At 42.0% G+C, this 26,138-nt stretch overlaps 1 protein-coding gene across 9 annotated transcripts in view; it reads left to right on the forward strand.

Annotated features, from left to right (window-relative positions):
- KMT2C (lysine methyltransferase 2C) overlaps window positions 1-26,138 on the forward strand; it is a 174,231-nt gene that overhangs the window by 61,246 nt on the left and 86,847 nt on the right. For all 9 annotated transcript variants that reach the window (XM_078855009.1, XM_078855017.1, XM_078855026.1 and 6 more), the window contains 6 exons: window positions 1,835-2,152; window positions 4,929-5,068; window positions 17,550-17,659; window positions 19,220-19,382; window positions 19,727-19,898; window positions 25,976-26,090. In XM_078855009.1, the coding sequence (XP_078711135.1) occupies window positions 1,835-2,152; window positions 4,929-5,068; window positions 17,550-17,659; window positions 19,220-19,382; window positions 19,727-19,898; window positions 25,976-26,090 (1,018 nt within the window). The remainder of the gene's footprint in view (window positions 1-1,834; window positions 2,153-4,928; window positions 5,069-17,549; window positions 17,660-19,219; window positions 19,383-19,726; window positions 19,899-25,975; window positions 26,091-26,138) is intronic.

Below are 26,138 nucleotides of genomic sequence, written 5' to 3' on the forward strand. Positions count from 1 at the left end.
CCGGTGACGATTATTTGAACCGGTCCTGGGCCTCCCCTAGGTTTACTCAGCCTCAAACGAGTAAGTGGTGTGGTATGTCAACATCGCCACTGGGGAGACAAAGGCGGCCGGCCTTGGTGAATCCACGTCCCGGGCGAAGCTGGGTAGTAAAGCTAGTATTTCATAAATCATGTGTTCGGTAACTTCGGTTATATACCTTTCTGTTTCAGTCTTGGTCGAAAGTGTAGTAAAACTTTTGGCTTCGGTTTCGGCCGAAAGTAAAGTTAAACTTTTGGTTTCGGCTTCGGTTTCGGCCGAAACTAAATTTTTAACTTTCGGTCTGGTTTCGGTTTCGGCCGAAACCAGAAATTCATTAAAGGTCGGCCTCTAGTGTGATGTCACCCTATCATTCATTAATGATTTATGAGTATTGTGAGTGTTGCAGGCAGGATTTATCCATTGTTTTCTTAAAGTGTTCATATCTGTCATGATGGCTGTCTTGGGAACCCCCCAATACCTTACTATTGGCTTGAAAAAAAATGCATTCAAAGGTTGAGACTGCTTGTTTAAAATATGAATGTTTGCTGGATGCAAATATTTTATCAAAAGTAGAACTTTTTTCAAATATTTTCCAACAATTTGTGAATTTATTAACACATTTTCTTATCATTATTGGATTGTTTTATTTATTCCTGGTGTACAGTATATATTAGCAAAATGTCCTCTGTGCCATATATCTCTTTGAAGCGTGCCTATGCTGTAATAATTAACTTGATTCAGAAGTGTTTCATCCTTCAGCAGACATTAGCATGGATTATCAAAAGTTTTACTCTCTTCTGGCAAATGACGGAAGTTTAAAAGTTTATGCATTATTAATTTCCACCTCTGGCTTGGTATTTATAGTATAACTAGCCTTTTGACCATCCAAGGACAGGTGTATTTCAGTAAATCTGAAACTTGCAAGCGAAACGCAGACCGTGACGTGATATTCATTGCATCAATTCATGTGAAATTTGCAAGGCCATGGTGACAGACTTATTTCATTGAAAGGTTATTATCCCTTGTTCATCATGACGTCCTTTTTACTTCTATGTCTCAATAGCGTTACGGAGATCGCGTGACGTGAGGTCTGCATTTGTAGTGAGGGTTGTAAGTTGACGCTCAGGAGGGGGGAGGAGACGTCTCGCCCCCCCATGTGGAGTGACGTCACCCGCTAATGATTATTAATGAGGGGGGGGGGATCCATGTGGAGGACGTCACCTGTTCATGATTATGAATGAGGGGGGCTGGTCGACGTGGAGTGACGTCACGTGCGAGACACACAGACATTCTTGGCTCATTATAGTAGTAAATATCTTCAAAGTATGCCTTTGCAAAGTGACAGCAGTGCGATTTTCTTCATAAATAGCTTCTCTCTTAAAAGGGATTCATTTTACAGTAACCTGTGCTTTTGCTTCCTGCATTATGCACACTCATAAAACCACCCACTGTCATCCATAGGATTACTCTTTAACATAAAATCGCATGGAAGGAAAATGTGACCACCAAAGCAGCAGCTGCATTTAGAAAATATCGACAGTATTTCCTCGTTATTCACGAACTTGCTATCCACAATTTTGGCTGTCCGCCAATCGCATCTGGAACTCTACACGACTACACCGAGAGAGAAAAAGTGATGGGAGAGAAGGTGATGAGATAATTTTAATGTATTTCATCGCTTATTTACATATTTATTGAAAGCAATTCACGATCCGCGAAATGTTCTATTCGCGAGCGTCTCCAGGACGTATCCCTCGCAATTAACGAGGGAATATTGTACTCAAGTGGAGCTGATTTGTGTGAATTCCCCCTGCAGCAATGACACCCTGGGCCACCGTTGCGCCTTCTGCCACTGCGGTGGGGAGAGTCTGCTGGGCCAGGGCGACCTGACATGCTGCGGTCCCACGCCTGGCTTCACGCCGTCTTACCGCCGCTCCTCGCCTCGTGCGCGGCGCGACGAGGGCTCGGACACAGAGCGACCCGCTGCACGCACCCGCCGCTCGGACAGTGCAGGGGCTGGGGGGCTCACGGAGGTGACCCCCCCACGCTGCAAACGCGGCAGCTTGGACACCGCAGAGTTGACCGGTGGGGAGAAGAGCCCTCGACAGTCGGGAGTGGCGCGGGGCAACAAGCGGTAGGTTTTAATGTTATGATGTTGCGTGTGTGTCATGCCCTAACACATAAGCTCTCTCTTTCCCGAGTGTGCACCAATGCATGTGAATGTCTGCCTGAATCGTGCCCAGAGGGTTTTTTCCACTACAGTATTGTGCGCTGTGGCCTTTTGATGTGTGTTTGTGTTTTTTTGTGGCATCTTTTTTAGTTGGATAGTTTGAAAAGCCATCAAAAGGCTCTATTTTGTAATCTCCTTTTAGGCAAACCAAATAAATAAGCCATTCCCCCCCCCCCCCACTTCGAATGAGAGTGGCACTCATTACTGTTAGCGGTCCTGAGCCAGTCTTGGAGCTTGTACATTCCTCTAGTAGGGAACAGTATCCGATTAGCTATGTACGGTGTGAAAGAAGTTCAACATGCACACTTGTAGGGAAACAGCTTATCTTACTACATTGTGATAGTAATTTCATTGACTTTGTCCTCCAGGGGGTGGAGCTATGAGGGGCTGAGTGATCCCCCAACCATGGTTTTAACTCAAGAGTGTCTGAATGTGAGAAGTGACAAATCTGATTAATATGATCTCAGAATAGCCAGTTCTTAACCATGCCATCACATTGATCACCGAGTTGCAATGTGATTAACACAGGGTCTACAATGGTCGTTGGGCTTACCTTGACAAGGTATAGCCTTGCCATCATTGGCATTAAAATAAAACTGCAGGAGGTGGTTGGGCTACTCAAGGGGGCCAGTGCCATTTATCAGATTACTGAGCCAATACTGCTGAGATTCTGCATTCAGATGTAGACAGCCACATAATATTAAACCAGGCTTTTATATGTAGCAAGCTAATGATCCGATGCTGCCAGTGACTACCGAAATAAAACATTCAAATTTAATTTGGTACATCATCCAGCCTTTACTCAACTCATTGACATCGTTTTCCCTGGTTACAGTCCTTCTGCCCATTCTTCTTGTGAAATTAATTCCCTAGCAGTACCACTTATCCAACAAACAAACGGCCCCATGACAATGTCTCAGGTTGCAAATGGGAAGTTGTAATGAGTGTGGTGCTGACTTGAGGTGTTGCTCCCTTGGTTTGGTCTCGTCTTTATATTTTGTTTTACCAAGAAGGTCCAAACTGCATTGGCAGATACTTAAACACTGTTACAACTGTGGTGCAGTGTGTGTAGTGAACGAATGGCATGTTTCGTTTGGGTGTCACCAGTGGTCCAGTTTTAAAGAGTGACCTGTCCTGGACACTGAAGAGGTAACATTCCAGTGTTGTGTTTAGAAATTAAACATTAGGAATGAGACCAGTCACATACACGTGTAGGGTAGTAACTGGCCTATTCTTTGGGTCTTTTGGTAAAGTCACGTAGATAGGTTCAAATAAAATAGCAAAAAATAACAAAAAACTACGACGTTTCGATCGCAACACAAGCGTTCGTCATCAGGAAGAAAAAAGAGGGGGAAAGCTGCTGAGGCAGACTGTTATTTTCTTTGAACCTTTCTACGTGATTTTACCGAAAACCCCAAAGAATATGAATTCCATCAGTCACGAAAACTTTAAGTCAAGATTTAGTAACTGGCATATTAACTCATTGCTGTCAGGACTATTTATTGTTTGTAACTGGACCATTGGTGAAATCACCAATATTTTTAGCACAATACATTACATTTGTAGCCTTTTTACAAGTAAAAGCTTCTCTGACTCGAGAAAGACATTGAAAGGGCTTTGGTGATACCTTTCCATGGTAACAGTGTGAACTAGTTGAATATTTAAGTGCATACATAGCTCATGAATATAGGTACAGTGAAAAGTAATATACACCACATCTGGTTCACTGAGCTGTGGTAGAGATTCCCTGTATTTGTCCAATGTCCCTGTGCATTCATGCACATCACTGAGTTGAACTTGATGTGTGATTTTATGTGGGGAATTTCTGCCCTAACGAATAAAGACAGGTGCACTATAGCCAGCCACAGGCAATCTTTCCCATGCGTTGGAGGAGGGCTTGTTTGCCTTGCATACAATTGAAGAGAACGAGGGTGAATATTGAACTCGGTGGGATGCTTGAGAATTAAGAACCAGAGGAAGACTTTTTGGCTGTAGAGTTCACTGCATCATATGCAACCATGGTAAGTTGCGGGGAAAACCCATGATAAGAGTAAAACAGCTTTGACCATGTCTACTCGATAGTGGAGCATTGTTGAGTGAACTCCTTGTATTCTACATCATGGGACCTCCTTTGCCAGTACCAAAATTTTATAGTAGTTTTTTTCTAGATTTGAAGTTGTCATGACTGCAAGGATCCATACATACTTGTTGGTTCTTTCGGTAAAGTCACGTAGGTGAAAATAAAAATAACTTAATTAGATCACGACGTTTCGGGCACAACACAAGCGTCCGTCATCAGGTGGGGACAACCAACATCGAAAACAGTTGTTGTCGACTATATTTTCTTTATTTGAAATTTCTTCAGGTGCTAAAGTAGAAAACCTAGGGAAATAAATCAACATTGCGAACAAAATCAATCAAGAACATTTTTATATTAATCATGAAGCCAAAATTAGGGATTTTTTTGTTGTTGAAAAGTTGGGCTGCTCCATTCATTAGCCCGAAAAATACCTTTGCCTATGAAACTTGAGAGGCCAGGTTACATTACTGCCCATGTGGATGTAAATGGCCGTGTGTATATTTTGAGTGCTTATGGATATGGAGGACGGAGACGTGTGCTACTAGCCCTTCTGACCGCTCAACCGGTGGCGTTGCGTGGCTCTGGTTGGTTCCGGCTCAGGGAGCAGTGCAAGTCCCCGCAGCGCACGCCGCCCGGGCCCCCACAGAACGAGCTGCGTGGGGTGGGCGACCTGTGGGACGAGCTGAGCCGCGTGGGCCTTCCTGACGACGTGGACACACAGATCCTGTTCAACACCACAGGTGAGGCTCCACACACACGGAGTCAGCAATGCCAGTTTGAGGGGGTGATTCTTGACATAAAACTTTCGTGACTGCAGGAATTCATATTCTTTGGGTCTTTCGGTAAAGCCACATAGATAGAAGAAATAATAAAAATAATAACAATATCAAGACGTTTCGATGGCAACACAAGAAATTGTCATCAGGTGAAAAATAAAGCGGGAGAGTTGCTGAGAATATATGGTGGGAGCGCTGCTAAGGCTAGGGAGTTATAAAGTTTTGAGATGGGTGTAGCCTAAGGGTCAGTGGGCAGGGCTAGAGGTTAAATTTGCATGTAAATGTAAAATCAGAGAAATCTTGACAAACGAAGCTGTGGGGGTGGCCATTGTATTGTGAGAGATTAGCATGTCAATGTAAGAAATTTGCTTGTAAATGTAAGCTTTGAGAGACCTCGAAAATAGCCATTGCCACATGGAGGTGGAAAAGGATGGCAAGCCGCCATTTACGAATGTAGCCCAATGGTCAGTGGGTGGGGCTAGAGATGAAATTTGCTTGTAAATATTTTCCGAGCGTCACGTGATCACAACTGAGCCAATGGTTCTTCTCTCTCTCTCGCTGCGGGATTGTGGGTGTCTCAGTCGGCGTTCCTCACTCGTATAGTCAACATCTGTGCGAGCGTATGCTGTTTACTACAGTATAGTGTTGTGACCACGTGTGTGTGCGTAAAGCATTTTTTAATTTTGTGTCCAAGTGTAGTGACTGTTCTTTAGTAACTGTACTGCAACAATGGCCCCCATGAAGAAAAAGGTTGAAAAGGAAGGCGGTAAGAAGAAGGAGATGATTACGGTGGAAGTTAAGAAGGAAATCATCGAAGCACGAACGAGGTATGCGAGTGGCCGATATAGCAAGATTTTATAACAAGTCTACGTCGACGATTTGTACAGTATTAAAGAAGAAATAAGGGGGCTAGATGCAGCAAAAAAGGAGGCACGAGAGTATCAAAGCAACGGCCACGTGTTCTGGAAGATGTAGAAAAGTTGCTTCTCGTGTGGATAAACGAGAAGCAACAAGCAGGTGATACTGTGACCGAGAACTTTATCTGCGAGAAGGCAAAGGCCTTGTACGCCGACCTCGTAAGTGAACTGCCAGGTACGTCGACAGAAAACGAAGAAGGCTTCAAGGCGATTAGGGGATGGTTTGATAACTTTAAGAGGAGAAGTGGCATCCATAGTGTTGTGAGGCACGGAGAGGCTGCGAGTTCGGACGCTAAGGCAGCTGAGGCATTCACTGCCAAGTTCCAGAAGCTCATGGTTTCCGAGTGTTACGTGCTGCAGAAAGTTTTTAACTGCGATCAGACGGGGCTTTTTTGGAAAAAGATGCCAAAGAGGACCTAGATTACAGCAGAAGAGAATGCAATGCCCGGTCACAAGCCCATGAAAGGCCATCTCACCCTCTTGTTGTGTGCTAATGCAAGTGGTGATTTTAAAGCCAAGCCCCTGCTCGTGTATCATTCCGAGAATCCACGAGCCTTCAAGAAATGCAAGGTGCAGAAGAGCTAGTTAAACGTTTTGTGGAGGTCGAACAGCAAGGCTTGGGTCACTCGTATCTTGTTCGTTGAGTGGATCAACGAGGTCTTCGGTCCTGCAGTGAAGAAATACCTTTTAGAAAAGAATTTGCCACTCAAAGTCTTGCTGGTTATGAATAATGCTCCTGCTCATCCTCCAGGCCTTGAGGACGACTTGCTGGAGGAATTCGAGTTCATTAAGGTCAAGTTCCTTCCTCCCAACACCACTCCATTACTCCAGCCCATGGATCAGCTGGTCATTTCCAATTTTAAAAAGCTTTACACCAAAGCACTATTTCAGCGATGCTTCGAGGTGACCGAAGGAACAAACCTTACCCTCAGAGTTTTGGAAAAATCATTTCCACATCGTAAACTGCCTCAAGATCATCGATAACGCCTGGGATGGGGTCACCAAGAGAACCCTTAATTCTGCTTGGACAAAACTGTGGTCTGATTGCGTTGAGGGGTTTGCTCATGAACAGGAGCCGCCAATTGTCGATGAAATTGTGTCCTTGGGGAAGACCATGGGACTGGAGGTGAATGAGGACGACATTCAAGAGCTGGTTGAGGAACATGGCCAGGAGCTGACCACCGACGAACTGATGGATCAGCATTGCGAGCAACAGCAAGAGATTATGGAGGAGATCTCGTTTGAGCAGGAGGAGAAAAAATTAACCCGTAAAAACAAAGTTTTTCACTATAAATCCTTTATATGCGTGGCATCGGTTTTATTTTATTATTCATTTCTGTTTTTCTTGAGTAAGTGTTTCATTTTTATCACATTGGTATTTTAAATTAAATATGAAATTTTTTTTTCCTAAAAAGTGGAAAATTTTGGAAAAAAATTTTCACGAAAATAAATTGTCACGCACAACGAGTGTGTGTGCAAAATGTCAACTCGATTGGATCACGGGAAGTGGGTTAAAAAACGACGGAAAGATTTGCACGGTCGTAAGCGCGCAAGCAAGTGAACTTAATATAAAGGATTTAAAAAGACGGAGGAATCCCTCACTTCAAATGAGATTAGGGAGATGTGTAAAATGTGGGAAACAGTGCAAAATTTTGTAGAAAAGTTCCACCCGAATAAGGCTAAAGCAGTGCGAGCGATGAATCTGTTTAACGACAATGCACTGTCACATTTCCACGAAATCCTCAAAAGGAGGCAAATGCAAGTGTCATTTGATAGGTTCCTTGTTAAAGTCGCATAAAATAAAAAAGATTCCAGTGCGCCAACAGATGTCAGCGATTCCTTTAGTGACAGTGAAAGTCGTCCTACACAATAACCCTCCTCTCCTCTCTCTCGTCTCCCTCACACCAGCCACGATTAAATGTAATTAATACATTTGATTACTTGATATAAAATTAAAAAATTTATATAAAAAGGTACAGTATTTTGTATTAAAAATTTGTATATGAATATTTTTGGGTTGTGGAACGAATCATCTGAGTTTCCATTATTTCTTATGGGGAAATTCGCTTTGATATACGAGTGCTTTGGATTACGAACACGTTTCCGGAACGAATTATGCTCGGCAATCCAAGGTTTTACTGTAACTCCCTGCCTTAGCAGCGCTCCCACCATGTATTCTCAGCAGCTCTCCCTCTATATTTTTTACCTGATGACGATTACTTGTGTTGCGATCAAAACGTCGTGATATTGTTGTTGTTTTTATTATTTTTTCTATCTACATGGCTTTACCAAAAGACCCAAATAATTGAGGGGGTGACTTTTGAAAGTAATGGGTTCCCATCGACTACCAATTAAAAGTCTAGTTATGGTGTCTCCCTGGTCTGTCTCAAAATTCCACATTATTATGGTTGGGGCCAGGTGCTATCTGACCACTACGGACTTGACAATTATGACCCCTGGATGCATGATGAACTGAATGGACCCTGGCCTGGATTTGAAATTGCAACAATAATTCCAACCATCATGCTTCTTATTTGTATACTTTTCAGATTACGTTCTTCAAATTAAATGTTAATATCTGAAATATCACCACTAGACTGTAGGATTGTAAATGCAATTGCATGGCATTCACTGCTGCTCTGTTACTTGCAACATGTTACTGTCATCCTTTTCTTATTGAAGAAAGCTGTAAGTCCTTTTCAAGAAACTCCTTAATTGGCATGTTTTGCCACAATTTATTGTTTAGCAATGTCCTAGAGCAGGGGTCGGCAACCTACGGCTCCGGAGCCGCATGCGGCTCTTTACGGGCTGCTTCTTGACGATATGTACGTATGTACAGTATGTACTCAGATGCATTGCGGCTCTTGAAATACTGAATTTTGTACCGAATTGGAAAGAAATGGCTCTTCTTGTTATTTTGGTTGCCGACCCCTGTCCTAGAGTATACAACATTTAATACATTATTCACTGTCTATTTAGTTGCCAAATTATATAACATAATTTTTTTACAGTACTTTCAAATCAAGTTGTCCTGTTCATAATCAACGTTTTTGGGTTTAGATCGCGTTATTTATAAATGTGTCGTAACCCTCCACCACCCGACACGGCCAATCAGTAAAAAAGTGTCACGTTGAAAAAAAACAAATAGTTCACTGCTTTAGCCCACCGGTGTGTTGAAGCGTGAAACCACAACATTTACAATTTGAGTACGACGTTTCGCTGGTAATTGCATTCAGCATCATCGGGCAATTCGCTGGTAATTAATTGCCTCCAGCATCATCGGGCAATTCGCCCGATGATGCTGGATGCAATTACCAGCGAAACGTCGTACTCAAATTGTAAATGTTGTGGTTTCACGCTTCAACACGCCGGTGGGCTAAAGCAGTGAACTATTTGTCTTTTGTCAACGTGACACTTTTTTACTGATTGGCCGTGTCGGGTGGTGGAGGGTTACAACACATTTATAAATAACGCGATCTAAACCCAAAAACGTTGATTATGAATAATCAAGGTGTCCTGGTTGAGTTTGTTAAATCAAAGCCAACCCTGAATGCGTTTGACTTTCTTCCTGACTTACCTGATATGGGAAAATACCAACCCCACAAGAATCCGACATTGGTCGGCAATGACTGCCACAGCTGTATTGACAACAGCATGAACTGATACTACGAATATTCACAAAATACGTTGCTGAAGTTGCTTCTCTTCAATGGGAGATTGTCATTGTGTGCAGTGATGAAAGGAGTAGACCCCCCCCCCCCCCCATAAACTTAATTCCAAGAAGGGCCTGTTGTGAAATACGCATTGTTTTTCCATTCGTGGTACAAGCAGGTGCTTGCATGTCATGGACAGGATTAGAGGTGTTGTGGTGTTGATGGATGGGCGGGAGCTTTGGGTCAGTGTGAGGTGTCGGAAGTTGGCAGCTGCCCAGCTGTTTAATGGTTGTGCTGCACAAGTTGTGCAGGAGGAGTTGGCAAGTGGTTTGTGCCGGTTGGAAGCTTATTGCATATACATAAAAAACCAAGAGCTGTATTGAAATAAGCTGGAAGATTCAATGGTTTAATTCTGCAGTAAACTGCTCGAGCGTAGGTGGTTTTGTAAGCAGTCTGTTTCACGCTCTACAATGTTTGCGCTGCGTTGTTGTGATTCAAATTATTTTCTGCCTTTAACAGTTTTTCTGCTGTGCAGTTCTTTTTTTGTTATTTATTCATTTGATGTATTGAATGGCTTTTTTCTGCCTGGTGGGTATATAGAAATTACTTTGGTTTTTGTTATGGGTATTGCCAATTGCATGACTTGCAATTTTAAATAAAACTTGTCATGGAGATGGTATAAATGTTTATTATTTTGGGGAATGGTTATGGTGACACTGCCAAATATTCTGTACTTGTGTATGATCCCAAAGTTCCCTAACAAATTCAGTGTGATTTGCAAAATCCTTTGTGACCATGGTGTGCACATATAACAGAAATATATGTATTTCTCCTGTTTCATTGCTATAGTATTTATTATTAGGCAAAAGTTGTGTCGTTAAAACCTGCCACCACCCGACACGGCCAACTAGTAAGGGTTGTCACGTAAACATAACATGCCAATTCGTCACTAGTACAGCACACCGGTGTGTTGGAGAGCCAAGCCGCAACATTTACAATCTGAGTACGACGTTTTGCCAGTAATTACAACTAGCTTCATCAGGCGATAGCCAGATTTGTGGACAAGTCTAACTGTTTCCTTATACAGTGAGGGGAAAAAGTATTTGATCCCCTGCTGATTTTGTACGTTTACCCACTGACAAAGACATATGATCAGTCTATAATTTTAATGGTAGGTTTATTTGAACAGTGAGAGACATAATAACAACAACAAAATCCAGAAAAACGCTTGTCAAAAATGTTATAAATTGATTTGCATTTTAATGAGGGAAATAAGTATTTGACCCCCTCTCAATCAGAACGATTTCTGGCTCCCAGGTGTCTTTTATACAGGTAACGAGCTGAGATTAGGAGCACACTCTTTAAGGGAGTGCTCCTAATCTCAACTTGTTACCAGTATAAAAGACACCTGTTCACAGAAGCAATCAATCAATCAGATTCCAAACTATCCACCATGGCCAAGACCAAAGAGCTCTCCAAGGATGTCAGGGACAAGATTGTATACCTACACAAGGCTGGAATGGGCTACAAGACCATCGCCAAGCAGCTTGGTGAGAAGGTGACAACGGTTGGTGCGATTATTCGCAAATGGAAGAAACACAAAACTGTCAATCTCCCTCGGCCTGGGGCTCCATGCAAGATCTCACCTCGTGGAGTTGCAATGATCATGAGAACGGTGAGGAATCAGCCCAGAACTACACGGGAGGATCTTGTCTGATCTCAAGGCAGCTGGGACCATAGTCACCAAGAAAACAGTTGGTAACACACTAGGCCGTGAAGGACTGAAATCCTGCAGCGCCCGCAAGGTCCCCCTGCTCAAGAAAGCACATACATGCCCATCTGAAGTTTGCCAATGCACATCTGAATGATTCATAGGACAACTGGGTGAAAGTGTTGTGGTCCAAAATGGAGCTCTTTGGCATCAACTCAACTCGCTGTGTTTGGAGGAGGAGGAATGCTGCCTATGACCCCAAGAACACCATCCCCGCCGTCAAACATGGAGGTGGAAACATTATGCTTTGCGAGTGTTTTTCTGCTAAAGGGACAGGACAACTTCACCACATCAAAGGGACGATGGATGGGGCCATGTACCGTCAAATCTTGGGTGAGAACCTCCTTCCCTCAGCCAGGGCATTGAAAATGGGTCGTGGATGGGTATTCCAGCATGACAATGACCCAAAACACACAGCCAAGGCAACAAGGAGTGGCTCAGGAAGAAGCACATTAAGGTCCTGGAGTGGCCTAGCCAGTCTCCAGACCTTAATCCCACAGAAAATCTGTGGAGGGAGCTGAAGGTTTGAGTTGCCAAACGTCAGCCTCGAAACCTTAATGACTTGGAGAAGATCTGCAAAGAGGAGTGGGACAAAATCTCTCCTGAGATGTGTGCAAACCTGGTGGCCAACTACAAGAAATGTCTGACCTCTGTGATTGCCAACAAGGGTTTTGCCACCAAGTACTAAGTCATGTTTTGCAGAGGGGTCAAATACTTATTTCCCTCATTAAAATGCAAATCAATTCATAAAATTTTTGACATGCGTTTTTCTGGATTTTTTTGTTGTTATTCTGTCTCTCACTGTTCAAATAAACCTACCATTAAAATTATAGACTGATCATTTCTTTGTCAGTGGACAAACGTACAAAATCAGCAGGGGAATAAATACTTTTTTCCTCACTGTATAGAGGCGTAGATGTGGTGACCACGCTTTTGCGCTCTTGCACAAAGTGCGGGGGGGGGGGGATTAATAAGTCAACGTACATTATGCATGTGCATTATGCGAGCCCTTTGATCTTGTCCTTCCTGTCTATTGTGTTTGTGTAAATAGCCTACCAACGGTAATCCCTATTGAAGTATGGTACCCTTTTTCGGCATGAATTTAAAGCATGTATTATATTTGATTGTCTTCCATGCAACACTAGGGCGGTAGCTATCCGAACAGTTAAAATTATTTTTATTTCTTTAAATTTCGATAGATTCTCTAATTAATCTTGGCCAGTAGTAGCTAGTTTTACACAACTTCAACATTGATAATTGGTTCTTTACCCTTCTATCTGGCAACAAAACTGACACCTTTTTACAAGGAGTCATGTTTGAATAGACCGCTATACCTGCAGTCATAATACAAACAAAGAACATAACTCTGATAATGTGCACTGTCCTTGAAGTTGATTGGTCCACACCCGAGACAGCTTTCCTTAGAGCCTAGTCTCACATGGGTTGGACCAGATGACGCCAAAAGGCGCACTCTTTTGGCGTCATCTGGTCCAACCCATGTGAGACTAGGCTCTAAGGAAAGCTGTCTCGGGTGTGGACCAATCAACTTCAAGGACAGTGCACATTATCAGAGTTATGTTCTTTGTTTGTATTATGACTGCAGGTATAGCGGTCTATTCAAACATGACTCCTTGTAAAAAGGTGTCAGTTTTGTTGCCAGATAGAAGGGTAAAGAACCAATTATCATATTTTTACTGCCAAATGAGGTTCCCATAGTGTAGAAACTTCAACATTATCATAATAAATTGAGTGTCATTGTTGGCATGAGTGTTCTGCTACTGCTGACAGTTTTATTTGGGAGTATTTAATATTTCAATGGTTCGATAGAGGCGCACACACTGTTATAGGGAGGCAACACTATTTATTAACACAACTTGTAATTACACTACACATAGGGTGGTCACCACCGACCTATCCTCGCTAACACTGACACTCGGATAACAACTGGCGTCGCCAAGCCAGGAGGGCTACTGCTTGGCCACGCTGACTTGAGGCTTGGCTTCACTCTTCATGAGGCGTCTTCATCCCGGACCCAAGCAGCCCCGCACCAGGTGCGGGGCCCCCTTATATGCGTCTCGGCGTGGCCAGGCCACACCCAGGCCACCGCCCACCTTCTCGAACCCTCGAGAAGGCTTTGCTCCTGGCCACGTGGCCCCCAAGGTCCCCCCTGGGGCCCCCACCTTGATCCGGTCACGTGTCCGGCCGGGTTCATACAGAGTGCCACGGCCTCACACAACCCCCGTGGCACTGACCGACAGCCTCCCTGACCCGGCCGTGACGTCATTCCCACATACACATGTAGTGATGCCATGTGTGTGTACAGACTCACACGGTAGTGATGTAACAAGTCACTAAAATATTTCTCTGATGTTCTTTTAGTCTCGTGCTGATCATTTGTCCTGTTTGTCCAACATAACATTTTCCACATGTGCAGTTAATCCCGTACACACCTTCTGTTGATTGCTTCGGTAATACATGTTTTGTACCAGTTATTAATTTATGCATTTTATTTACCGTGCCAAATCTGACTCTTGAGGTTTTGTTTTTCCAAGCATCTGGCTAGTTTATCAGTTACTCCTGCAATGTACGGTATTTTTTTTTCGTTTTTATTACTTGGGCAGTTTCAATGCTCATGTTATTTGATTTGGTTTTGCATTCAATGCCCTGTTGATTTGTGCATAATTTTAACCGTTCATTTGCAGCCCTTCTTTAACATGTTGAATTTCACTTCTTAGACTGTCACCATCTGACACTTTCTAAGCTCGATGAATGAGCGTCTTGATAAGAGCAGATTTCTGTGCGGAGTGATGGTGTGACTGCATTCAGATATTCTGCTCTGATGGGGTCGAAATGGGAAAATAACAGTGTTTACTGAAAGAAAACGCATACTGAAGTTGGTACGGCTATTTTAATACACAATAGACAGGAAGTACAAGATCAAAGGGCTTGCATAATGCACATGCATAATGTACGTTGACTCATTAATCCCCCTCCCCACTTTGTGCAAAAGCGCAGAAGCGTGGTCACCACATTTACGCCTCTATATAAGGAATGAAACAGGTGGACTTCTCCACAAATCTGGCTGCTGCCTGATGAAGCTAGTTGTAATTACTGGTGAAACGTTGTACTCAGATTGTAAATGTGTTGTGGCTTGGCTCTCCAACACACTGGTGTGCTGTCCTAGTGACGAATTGGCATGTTCTGTTTACGTGCCAACCCTTGTTAGTTGGCTGTGTCGGGTGGTGCCAGGTTTTAATGACATTTATATATTTACGTGATCTAACCCAAAAAAACTATTTTATGCATTCAATTAATGTTATCTGATTTTAGCCCTTGATAACTGTTTTTTCTTTTGCAAGTGAGACCCAAGTAAATAACCGACTCCTTAGGCAGTGGTGTGCAGGAACAAAAAAACCCACCACATTAATCATTAACACTGACTATTGGTAAAACATTGTTTTGTATTTCGTTTAATAGGAAAATGTTTTGTTTGCTGACTTTATGGCAGTGGGCCTTCTTCATAAATGCCCAAAATGGCAGCCTCATATGTACATTTCCCTTATAAGGCATTGTTAATTATTAATGTGAAGTGTTTTTGAGTGAATAATAGATGGCTATATGTTAAAAATATGCCAATCCAAGAAGTAAACACCTCTTTTCTAAACATATTTTTCTCGCTTTGTTTCAAGTAACATGGTTAGAATGTATGCCATATGTGCTGTCCGACTAATATTATTTCATGAATGTATAATTTCTAATATGCCTCTTCAAGTTATTATTTCTTGTTACATTTATTTTTCTCAATGACCACATCTGTTTTTAAGTCTCTCAGGCTGTACTATTTTCTTGAAGACCTTGCTTGTGATAAACAGAGGCCACTAAAAGCAAGCTACAAAGTCCCTCTTTAAATGGAAATTTGGTTGTTTTTTCATGTTGCTGTAATTTTTTTCAACTGCCATAAACTTGAAGGTTCGTATTAATAATACATTATTTGTGCTTCAGCTCCATTATCCAAGCCACAGCATTAGTTTTTTTTTACTGCGCCTATACTTGTGTAGTCAATGGCTGTCCATTGTGACGAGACCCTCGATCCTTTTGCTGGGCTGTCAATACAATCCATGTACATGATAATTTAAACTTATGTCCACCACTATCCAGTTTTGATGGTAGTGACTCCCAGCATCATAGAGTGTAGATGTCACTTAGATGCATTGTGACTCCCTCTTATTGACATTTATGGACGAGTGGAAGTTCGTGGTCCTTCAACATTATAAACAACACAAATTGGTGATTTCTAATTTGTGTTGTTTGTAATGTTTTAGTTATTTCTAATTTGTGTTTTTTGTAATGTTGAATGTAGTGATGATTCTTACAATTGGTAGTAGGTACATGTAATCCAGTGCTCAGGAGGTTTGGTTTTGTAGCTTAATCGGAGATAGTTTTGAACTGAGACACTGCGATGTGTGTTCTACGATGGAATGTCAGTTACGTATCATAAACGACACTGCTTCTCTTACTCTTCGTCTGTGTTGTGTCCACCTCTCACCCCCATACATCCCCAATTTCTCACTCCATTCATCTCCCATCTCCATACTTATCCCATATTACATTTCCAGTCTTGCTCCTCATATCTGGCGTCCATCCATCTCCCGCCTCACTCCCTACTCGGGGAGCTAAATTCTGTTTAGTTTATTTATTTATCATGTTTCAACTTGAACTATTTGTGGTGTTGTGTTACGCTGTACTCACCATTGCGGTGTGTTGATGCTCTCTGAGGAATAATCATTGAACATTAAAATGGAGTGAAATAAAGCAAAAAGGGGTGTAAGAATGGGGCGAAAGAGATATAAAAGCAGAGCGGGATATCGAGAGATGGGGCTTCGTGGAGCCACACAGCTACAGGGCATGCTGCCACCTCCTATGTGCATGGGTGTCCTGTAAGCCATGTCCTGCAGGGGGCACCAGATGCTGCAGATTTTTGATTGTTTTAAAAATTAACAAAAGCAAAACATCTTCTTGGTTCTTTCGGTAAAGTCACTTTACCGAAAGAACCAAGAAGATGAATCCCTGCAGTCACGAAAGCTTTAAATCGAAAAGCAAAACAATTCAGGCTTTGCTAACATGTTAAATATAAACTATTAACACCCTTTCTCCGTACATCTCCTTTCTCAATAACTTTACATATCAAGTCTTATCACCTCATGCATCTCCGCACCAACCTTCGTCTTGCTCCATGTGTCCTATCACTAATGACAACGATGTAGTGAGTAGCAGCATTCTGTTTTCTCAGGATGGCTAGTGTCCCACTGTGTTGAGATGACTGCCATGTTGTGAAGACTCCTGATATGTTGGACTTACTCCCTCTATGTCCCTGTTTGTCACGATCACTCCCATTGTGTTGGCACGATGCCTGCTGAGTTGGGATGATTCCCATTGTCTCACTTGCTGTTATTTTTCAACACTGCTATCTCTGGTTTAAAAAAGAAAGCTGTCTCTGGTGTGGACCAATCCGTTTCAAAGACAATGAATATATTATCAGAGCGTTTTTTGTTGGCATTCTGACCACAAGTATTGTGGTTAATGCAGACATGATTCCTTGTTAAAGGTTTCAGTTTGGTGTTTTAACATTTTAACACAACTGTTTGATGCCGGAAAAAAGGGGAAAACCTCTTCTCATTTCTTAAACACTCTCGAGTCATTTGTGGAAATGCATTGCTTAGGCAGGAAACATTTAAACGTAGCATCATTACTTTTGATTTGACCCAAAGTAATAATTATATTTTAAACCTGGAAGAATGGGCTGACCCAGCTGTTTACTGGGATTATAATTCAGGACCTTCTAATGGTAAGTTGAGTTCCTTTGCCATCACACCACCCAGCCGTATGATTTTCCAAAAGACCCCCTACTAGTGCACACATTATATAAGTACTTTAATGGTCCATGAACCTGTGGACACATTACTGTTTGCGCCATAAACAAATGACTTTGTGGTTATTGTGGATTTTAAACTTAACTTTTAGTAAAAATGTAGGTTGTTTGTAAATGCGGTGTATATAATGTTTGGTGAATGTCACTTAAATTGGAATGTGTGGTGTGTTGCCAGGACACTGCTGGGCCCATCACTGCTGTGCAGCTTGGTCCGAGGGAGTGTGCATGGCGGAGGATGAGGCGCTGCTCAACGTGGACAAAGCTGTGCTTGTGGGTCTCACGCAGGTAATGCCAAGCGAACGTTTTCCTTTCCATTTTCGTGTCACTTTACATTTTCAGGAAAGACATTTATTTTAAATCGTAGACAAACATACACTGCAGATTAAACCTTACTTTATTTTCTTTTTCCACTCATATGAATTTCCACTGTGTAGTATTATGAATTTAGATACCTTTGTGATGTTTATTGAAATATTTTTAAAAATAAATAATATGTGATCAGGAAGTGGTCGTATCCACTTGTAGTTATGGTTTACAAATAGTAAAGTTAGCAAACATAATCCATAACTCAAGAAAGTTTGCAAAACAGTAAAACCCCTTTTTGCAAATATTCTTTATTTTTAAATGTTCAAGAAGGTAATGCTAGAGGATACCAATACAAAACTGGCTCTCACCTTATAATGAAAATTACAAGTTATGTTTTATGGTACCCAGTGGTGAGTGAATGATGGCTAGGTCAGAGGCGGGATGTCATTTAAATATGTATACAATTTTACATATGACATCATAATTCAGCATACTGAACTGCGATGTGATTATACTGAACTTTAATGTGATCTGTATCACTGCATGTTTTTCATATACATTGTCTTTAATCCTTGAGTGCAGCCCTGTTGTAGTGGATTTTGGCCAGGGCTTCCAAAACCAGATGCCAGATATTTTCACCTTCTTGTTTTGCCAAGAATTTGCTTGAAAGTCATGTTGGCAAAGTGTCCAAAGATCAATGTGTGGAATAAACCAAGATAAATGATTCTAGCCTTGGCTTTGATCGTGCTAGACTTTCCCAGTGTGTGCTGTGCAAAATTATTTGATTGTTTCTCAAGGATAAAAAAAGTAAAATACACAAAAAAATGCGTGAATCACAAGAACTTTGAGGCAGGCTTATGGGGAATGCTGAGGGTCATGTGTTATGTATGTATGTTGAACTTTTTTTGCACCCAATGTAGCCAACCATGCTAATTGGAGGTTCCCGGGAAGGACAACAAACTAAATAAAAAAATATCTTCTAAATAATTGAGTTTCAATCTAGATTTTAAAGTGCATAGGTGCAGTGGCTTCCGAATATCCAGATGGCGTAGATACTGACCTCTAGGGCAATAAGATACCGATAAGAGTGGGGTACAGCAAGTAAGTTAGTGATCTTCTAACAATGCTGTTTTGAATGTTACTGTTTCCAATTAGTGGATACTGCACAATGGTTTCCAAACACAACTTAATGCACAAATCGGAAGTCAGTATATTTCCTCCCTCAGATGAGTCTTAAGTGGTGTTTACCTTAATTTGGCAGCTCTAGGTCAGTGGCAATGATTCCACATTCCAATGACAGGATGTCCCCTGTTAACTTCCGAAAAGGTAACATTCATGTTTGTGATTTTGGAAGGTTGATGGGCTGAGTTTCACTCTTATGGGATTTGAACTCAACCTTTCAAGTCAATCATTCTTCTGTAAGCACGTGGTCAGATGCACAGATATACCTACAAATATTACATTTACTTAATTGTTAAGACTCAAAATACTAGCAGTATAGTAATTCAATGTTCTGTCTCATTGGCTATTCCTCCACAGCGGTGCGCCTACTGCCGGCGCCTGGGGGCCACTATCAAATGCTGGGAGGAGAAGTGCCGTCAGTTCTACCACTACCCTTGTGCGGCTGGTGCTGGTACCTTCCAAGATATTCAATCATTGACGCTCCTGTGCCCAGATCATCTCGAGCAAGCTGTTGAGCTCGGTGAGTTAATGCACACTAGTCCTGTTAATACCTGCGTGGTAGAAACTGAGCTCAAGTCAAAAGTTAAAATGTCCCCATTGTCAAAAACAAGCATTTGGTAGTACTCCAATGTTGGCCCTGAGCCATTAATTGGAAATTAAGATTTTTATAGGAGGGCCCACAATATTCAAAAAGTACTGTTGACTTCCCACAAAGTGATCCTGGATGTATGATGGGTCGGCCTATTAAACTATTGATGTTTTGATTGTCAGTTGAGTTTTCTGCCAAAGTACAGCATAGCCATTGCTTCGGTGTTTTATTGCCTCTTGGCGGTGAGTCTCAGTCCTGTCGTGTACCATTCGCAGTCGGCGAAGAGGCAGAATGCGCCATCTGCGACAGCCCTGGAGACGTCTCAGACCAGCTGTTCTGCACCAGCTGTGGGCAGCACTATCACGGGGCCTGCCTGGAAATAGTGCCCACCCCCTCCAAGCGTGTTGGCTGGCAGTGCCCTGACTGCAAGATTTGTCAGACCTGCAAGTGAGTGTCATGGGTACACTGTATACATGGGAATGTGTGTTTGAAAGGTGATTTCTACTGGGTGACTTAAATGTTTATGAGGCTCTGAAGTTTCTGCTGCTTCAACATAGATTTTGTGTTTGTTTTTGTTAAGTATGCATCAAAACAAATTTATATATGTATTAGTGGGAAGTACCCCGCGTTGCCCGGGGGCAAAATAGATTAAAAAATTAGTCTTAAAAACATAACATATACATACACGAAACTATTGTGAAAGCTCGGCGTGCCGTATGTCCATTTGTCCGTCAACAAAATTATTAAGAAGTCCAAAAAGTTATAGAAAGTGGGGGGTAAATAGTTGATCTAAAAGGTTTCCGAAAATTGTCGACCCCTCCCCCCTCAAAATTAGTTTTTACGCCCACGTAGGCATATATACCTACATACCCTACATACAACAGAGTTCGTAGTATTTAGTGACTATAGTCGTATCTGACTCTACAGTCGTATCTGGCTCTATAGTAGTATCTACTGACTTGATAGTCGTATCTGCTGACTCTGTCGTATCTACTGACTGTACAGTAGTATCGACTGAGCCCAGTAGTAGCTACTCACTGTATAGTAAAATCCACTGACTGCAGTAGTAACTACTAACTGTAGTATCTCCTGACCCTACAGTAGTATCAACTCTATAGTAGTATCCACTGACTATAATAGTAACTACTAACTCTATAGTAGTATCTGCTGACTCTGTAGTAGTATCTGCAGTACCTATAGCAGTATCTACTGACTCTATAGTTTGGGCTACTGACTGTAGCAGTATATACTGACTATAGTGGTAGCTACTGACTATAGTATTATTTACTGACTCTATAGTAGTAACTACTGACTCTATAGTAGTATCCACTGACTATAGCAGTAACTACTAATGCTACAGTAGTATCTACTGACTGTCGTAGTATCTACTAAATCTACAGTAGTAGAGTTAATAGTAGTGAGCGACTTCCGAGACACATCGTGCAGAGAGCTTCTTATTTATTCTCACACTGGGCGTTATACAGAACGTATCTACATGGCTACACATAGCCGACCCTTCGACACAACTCCATCGTCGGCGTCTAACTACACAGCTGTCTGACTAGCGTAGCGACGACGACGATGATGAGAGCCGTGCAGAGTATCGGCCACGCGGCCGGACGTCGAAGAGAGATGACGGCGAGCAGCGACGCAGCCAGGACCCAGGACCCGCAACATCCCCGAACCTCTGGTTCCGTCCCCCTTATATACCTCCCGGCGTGGCCAAGCCCCGCCTCCAGCCACGCCCCCTTCCTTGATGGCAGCTATACCAAAATCAATAGAGATCCTACCAACCGCCTGGTTACGAAAATCAACGATATCACTGATTCATCATCTTTAATTGAACCAATCAAGCGGCTCTCTCTAAAACCCTCTGCTGCTAGACCACCCAGATTTTATGGCTTACCAAAAATACATAAAAAAGGTACGCCACTCCATCCTATCGTCTCCACCATTGACTCACACACTTACAAACTGGCCCGATTTCTGTCTGAGACCTTAGATCCATTCACTGGTAACACCACCTCAGCTGTACTTAACTCATATGGATGCCTACCTAAAACCTGACTTCCACCACCGTCCAGCCCAGAAGAATTCCCTCATCCAAACTCTATACCATAGAGCTCGTATTTCCGACCATCACCACCTATCCAGTAAACTGGAGCACGTACACCAAGCCCTCAAGATGAATGGATATTCAGATGACACAATCCGTAAAGCTATCACCCTAACCGTTGGGAAAGAACCATCTGAGGACCCAATCAAAACGATCACCTTGCTATACATAGCAGGGGTCACCAAAAATATTTCCAAGATCATGAGCAAACACAAGATCCAGGTTCGATTCAACACAGTACATCAAATTAGTGATCTGATCCCATCTGTGAAGGATGTGATCCCTGACATGCAATACCCCGGCGTCTACAAACTAAGCTGTGTCTGTGGCAGTAGTTACATTGGGGAAGCGAAGCGACATGTCTCGGACCGTGTTTGTGAACACAAGGCAGATCTGAAACACGGTAGGACCAATACCTCGGCCGTGGCTGATCATTGTTTTAATGCTGTGGGCACACACGAAATAGATTTTTCCAAGACGAAGGTACTCTACAAACCCACTGGCTATCAACAAAGATTCGTTCATTAAGCCATCCAGATATATAAACACAGACACAATTTCAACCGAGAAGATGGGTACAAACTGAGCAATCATTGGAAGGACATTAATAACACGTTTAAGTCATAACTGGCTGTGATGTTTCCATCCTACCTGCCGATGTTAGCAGTTATTTCCGACTCTCTAGTTACTTTACCAGGTTAAATGTCTTTACATTAACAGGCTAAATGTCTCACTAACACAGCCACCGGTTGCTGTGGTTCTCTTACATTGACATGCTAATCTTTCACAATACAATGGCCACCTCCACAGCCTCGTTTGTTACGATCTTACATTTACATGCAAATTCCATCTCTAGCCCCGCCCCGTCCACTTACCCTTGGGCTACACCCATCTCAAACCAATATAATACCCTGCTTCAGCAGATCTCCCGCTATATTTTTTCCTGCCTCAGCAGCTCTTCCGCTAGATTTTTTCACCTGATGACGATTGCTTGTGTTGCAATCGCAACGTTGTGATATTTTTATTTTCTTATTATTTTTCTATCTACATGGCTTTGCCAAAAGACCCAAAGAATATGAATTCCTGCAGTCACGAAAGTTTTAAGTCAGGCGTAAGATTGCGCGTGTATCTTGCCAGTAGTGGATAGACAATGGCTGATGATGACAGTGCTCTATATATGTATATAGACACCTATATAAATCCGAAATAGAATAGTACTGCATATGCACATGTTTACAAACAAATTTCGTCACCAGGATAATGCTCACTTGACTTTCACACACCTTGTTAACGGAGAGGTAGTACAACGCGTGTTCTGAGTACCTACCGTGAAACGGGGTCACTTTAAGTAAATCGACTGGGTTCTTTTTCAAATATTATAATAATGCAATAAATATACATAAAACTAAACTACTTATAAAAGCTAACGTTATTAAAACACTCGATTCAGAGAAGAGAAATAGAAAAAAAATACAAATTATGCCAAAATGTTATAATATAACCACAGCTACAAATATATTGCAATAATGTGTAATACATTCAAAACCCATTGTCCTATTTATGTGTTAAACAATCTTTAATATCGACTGACTTCTTTTTTTCAACATGTAAAGGGAAATGTAAAGATTTGCACATTGCAAGCCAAAATACCTTATAAAACATAAATGATGGGAATGCAAATGCAGAAGTTAATTTCATGTGGACAAGTAAATAGTTGGTCTCCCTTGCCCAGCGAAGTTAGTTGACTTTACCAAGTAAGGCGCACTGACCTATATAGCTCTTTTTCACAAGTGATCTGGCCACAAATTATCGCTCAACAAAGTGGCTTATAATGTGGACATGTATAGCAGCCACGAACCCCACTAAAGTTGAAACCCCGAAGGTGGTGGTTGTTGAAGGGTTTCCCTTACACAATTCTTGGTGGGAAAGAAGTTGCTGTTCAGGATTGCAGCAACAGGCCTTGTTGGAACAACAGGATGAGGGAAGAAGGGGAAAAAAAAAGACTTGCTCATCAGCCCCAAACAGTCTCTTTTGATAATTTCGCGGGAATGGAAACGGTGGCACTGGCAGTCTCCCAGAGCACGAGTCAGAAGCAGTTTCGTTCTGGCCAGACTTGCCAGAAGACTGTCCCAGAGAGAAGGGGGGATTGGCGTGCTGAGGGCTGCTGGCTCCGGCACGTGGCAGACTGGGGGGGGGGGGGGGTGGTTGATGCAGTTTGCCTCGGGGGAGGACCACTCGGGGATGAATAGTTCCGGAGTATAATCAGGCTTGGATTCAGGCTGGAATTCACCAGGTCATCCCCAGGGCCTGTCTGGGGAGGATCGAAATTCCCACTGGACCCATGTGGGAAGCGGAGCCTTATTAGCAGAAATGTTAAGACTCCTGGAAGTGGAGGTTATAAAAGGTCTCGAGGGTGCAGCGGCTTCTTAGCGTTAATCTTTATGGGGTTAGAGCCATCTTCTTAGGTTTTTTCGGTAAAGTCACGTAGGTCAAAATTAATGAAAATAAAATAAAATAAAAAACAAAAATCACGACGTTTCGGAGGCAACACAAGTCTCCGTCATCAGGTGGGACCGTCACAGCCAGATTAGCTGCATCAAGGTTAGAGCCAACCTGCATCTCAGGAGAAAAAAACATGACAATGGCCAACTATGAAAACTGGGTTTAACGTAAGTACTGAAACCCTGCTTGTAAGGGTTTTTACTGTATTTCTTTTTACGTTAGAAAATTTACAATAAAACAAATATATAAAAAAAAAACTTAAGCCAATTAATCATGTAATGCACAATGCAGTGCTACAGTAATTGTAAAGTACAGTTATGAATTTGAACTGCCTGGAACGTGATGTTTCTGTGCTGTGTGGAGATACAGATAACAACATTGTTTTGCATGATGTTAAATATTGGAGCTTCGGAAGTGCTGTTTCAGATTTTTTTAAACATTCCTTAATAAACACCGCTATCATATTCGGGACAATAAATCTGCCCACGTTATTTTTAGGAGACGCTGTAGTGGCAAGAAGGTTTGCTCGAATGGCACTGGGGACATACCTGTTCATGGTCCTAATTGATAGCAGTAAATATTATTGATGCCCTTTTCCTCCCACTTCCAACTCAACTTAATCGAGCTATCCCAGGAGGATACAAAATGCTTCACAATCTTTAACAATAACAAGCGGCAATGCATTAAAATCCAAGTAAGTTACCTGAAGATATGTTTTTTTAACTAAGGTAGAAGCTTTTATTATTTTTCACATGCTATGGGACAAGTAGAGAAGTAAAAGTTGGATACAACAATGATGAGTCTTTCTCTCCCGAGGCACTGATCTGAGGGTTCTGTAGCCAGAACAAAATTTACCCTAATTTTGGTGTAATTTTCAGTTCATGCATGTTAAAATTCAGTCCACCATTACCCAGTAATTGTCTTGTGTGACTCTTCATGCGGCTGAATCTGCTTTGGACCCATTTTTGCTCACTTGAAGAAATTGCTGCTTTCCTTTTCAATTGTACTGAAATCCTTCTTGAGCCATGCATTATTAAACCGAGTCGTACCTGGTTCTGGTTGTAAGGGAGTGTAGTTAGAGGCTTTTATGGATGTTATTGGTTTAGGTTGGATTGACGTTGTGTTCCATAGCAGCCAAACCTTCTGGCTTCATCTCGTCTCTGTGCATGTCCCTGTCTTTAAACGCTGAATGCATTTGAATGCCTTAATTAATTTGAATAAAGATGACTAAACATACTAAACTAAAATACAGATGTCCAAATCTGATGTAATTGTTGGTATAAATGGAATTCATTTTACAAAGCATGTTAATTTTAAGGATGGCCTGCTTGAAAGAGCTTGTGTAAGCGTAAACATGGGTATGGGGTTGTACACACAAGCACACTTGAAACATTTGTGATTATGAATGTAAGACATTCTTAGGGTTAAGCATTTATAATAGTCAACCTGTCATTTTAGCTGTTAACCATGTCGTGATATGTGAATAGCTTTGGAATCGCTTTATTTTTGGGGTTATTAAAACTTGAGCATTTGTTGTAAAGTTAATGCTCAGTTAATGGAATGAATTGCCAAATTGTAGATTTATGACACCAAATAGTACATAAGCACTGCCTGTGGTTGGACTAAAGTGTAACACAGAGGGCTGTCCACCGATAATGTAGAGTTTGTGTTGGATGTGGTTGTATGGATTAGCTAGAGGGTGGCATGCTGTGGCTAAGAGCACACGCTTGTTAAACATTTCACTCGTTTAATGAGGTGAGATCTTATTAAGATGCAAAATGACAATGATAATTGCGACTTATCATCGTGCTTTGTTTTTTTGGTTTTATTTGAGAGACAGATATGTGTGGTTTTCAAAGGTAAAAACTGATCTGGATAACCTGTTTTGGTATGTGTGCTTTAATAGGGAATCTGGCGATGACAGCAAGATGCTTGTGTGCGATACCTGTGACAAGGGCTATCACACATTCTGTTTGCGACCGCCCATGAATATTATCCCTAAAAACAGCTGGAAGTGCAAGGTAAGTGAAGAGCCTGTAGCACCCCCACTATGTTTACTCCTATCACGC

Source organism: Lampetra fluviatilis, chromosome 1, assembly GCF_964198595.1.
Source record: "Lampetra fluviatilis chromosome 1, kcLamFluv1.1, whole genome shotgun sequence".
NCBI classification, from domain to species: domain Eukaryota; kingdom Metazoa; phylum Chordata; class Hyperoartia; order Petromyzontiformes; family Petromyzontidae; genus Lampetra; species Lampetra fluviatilis.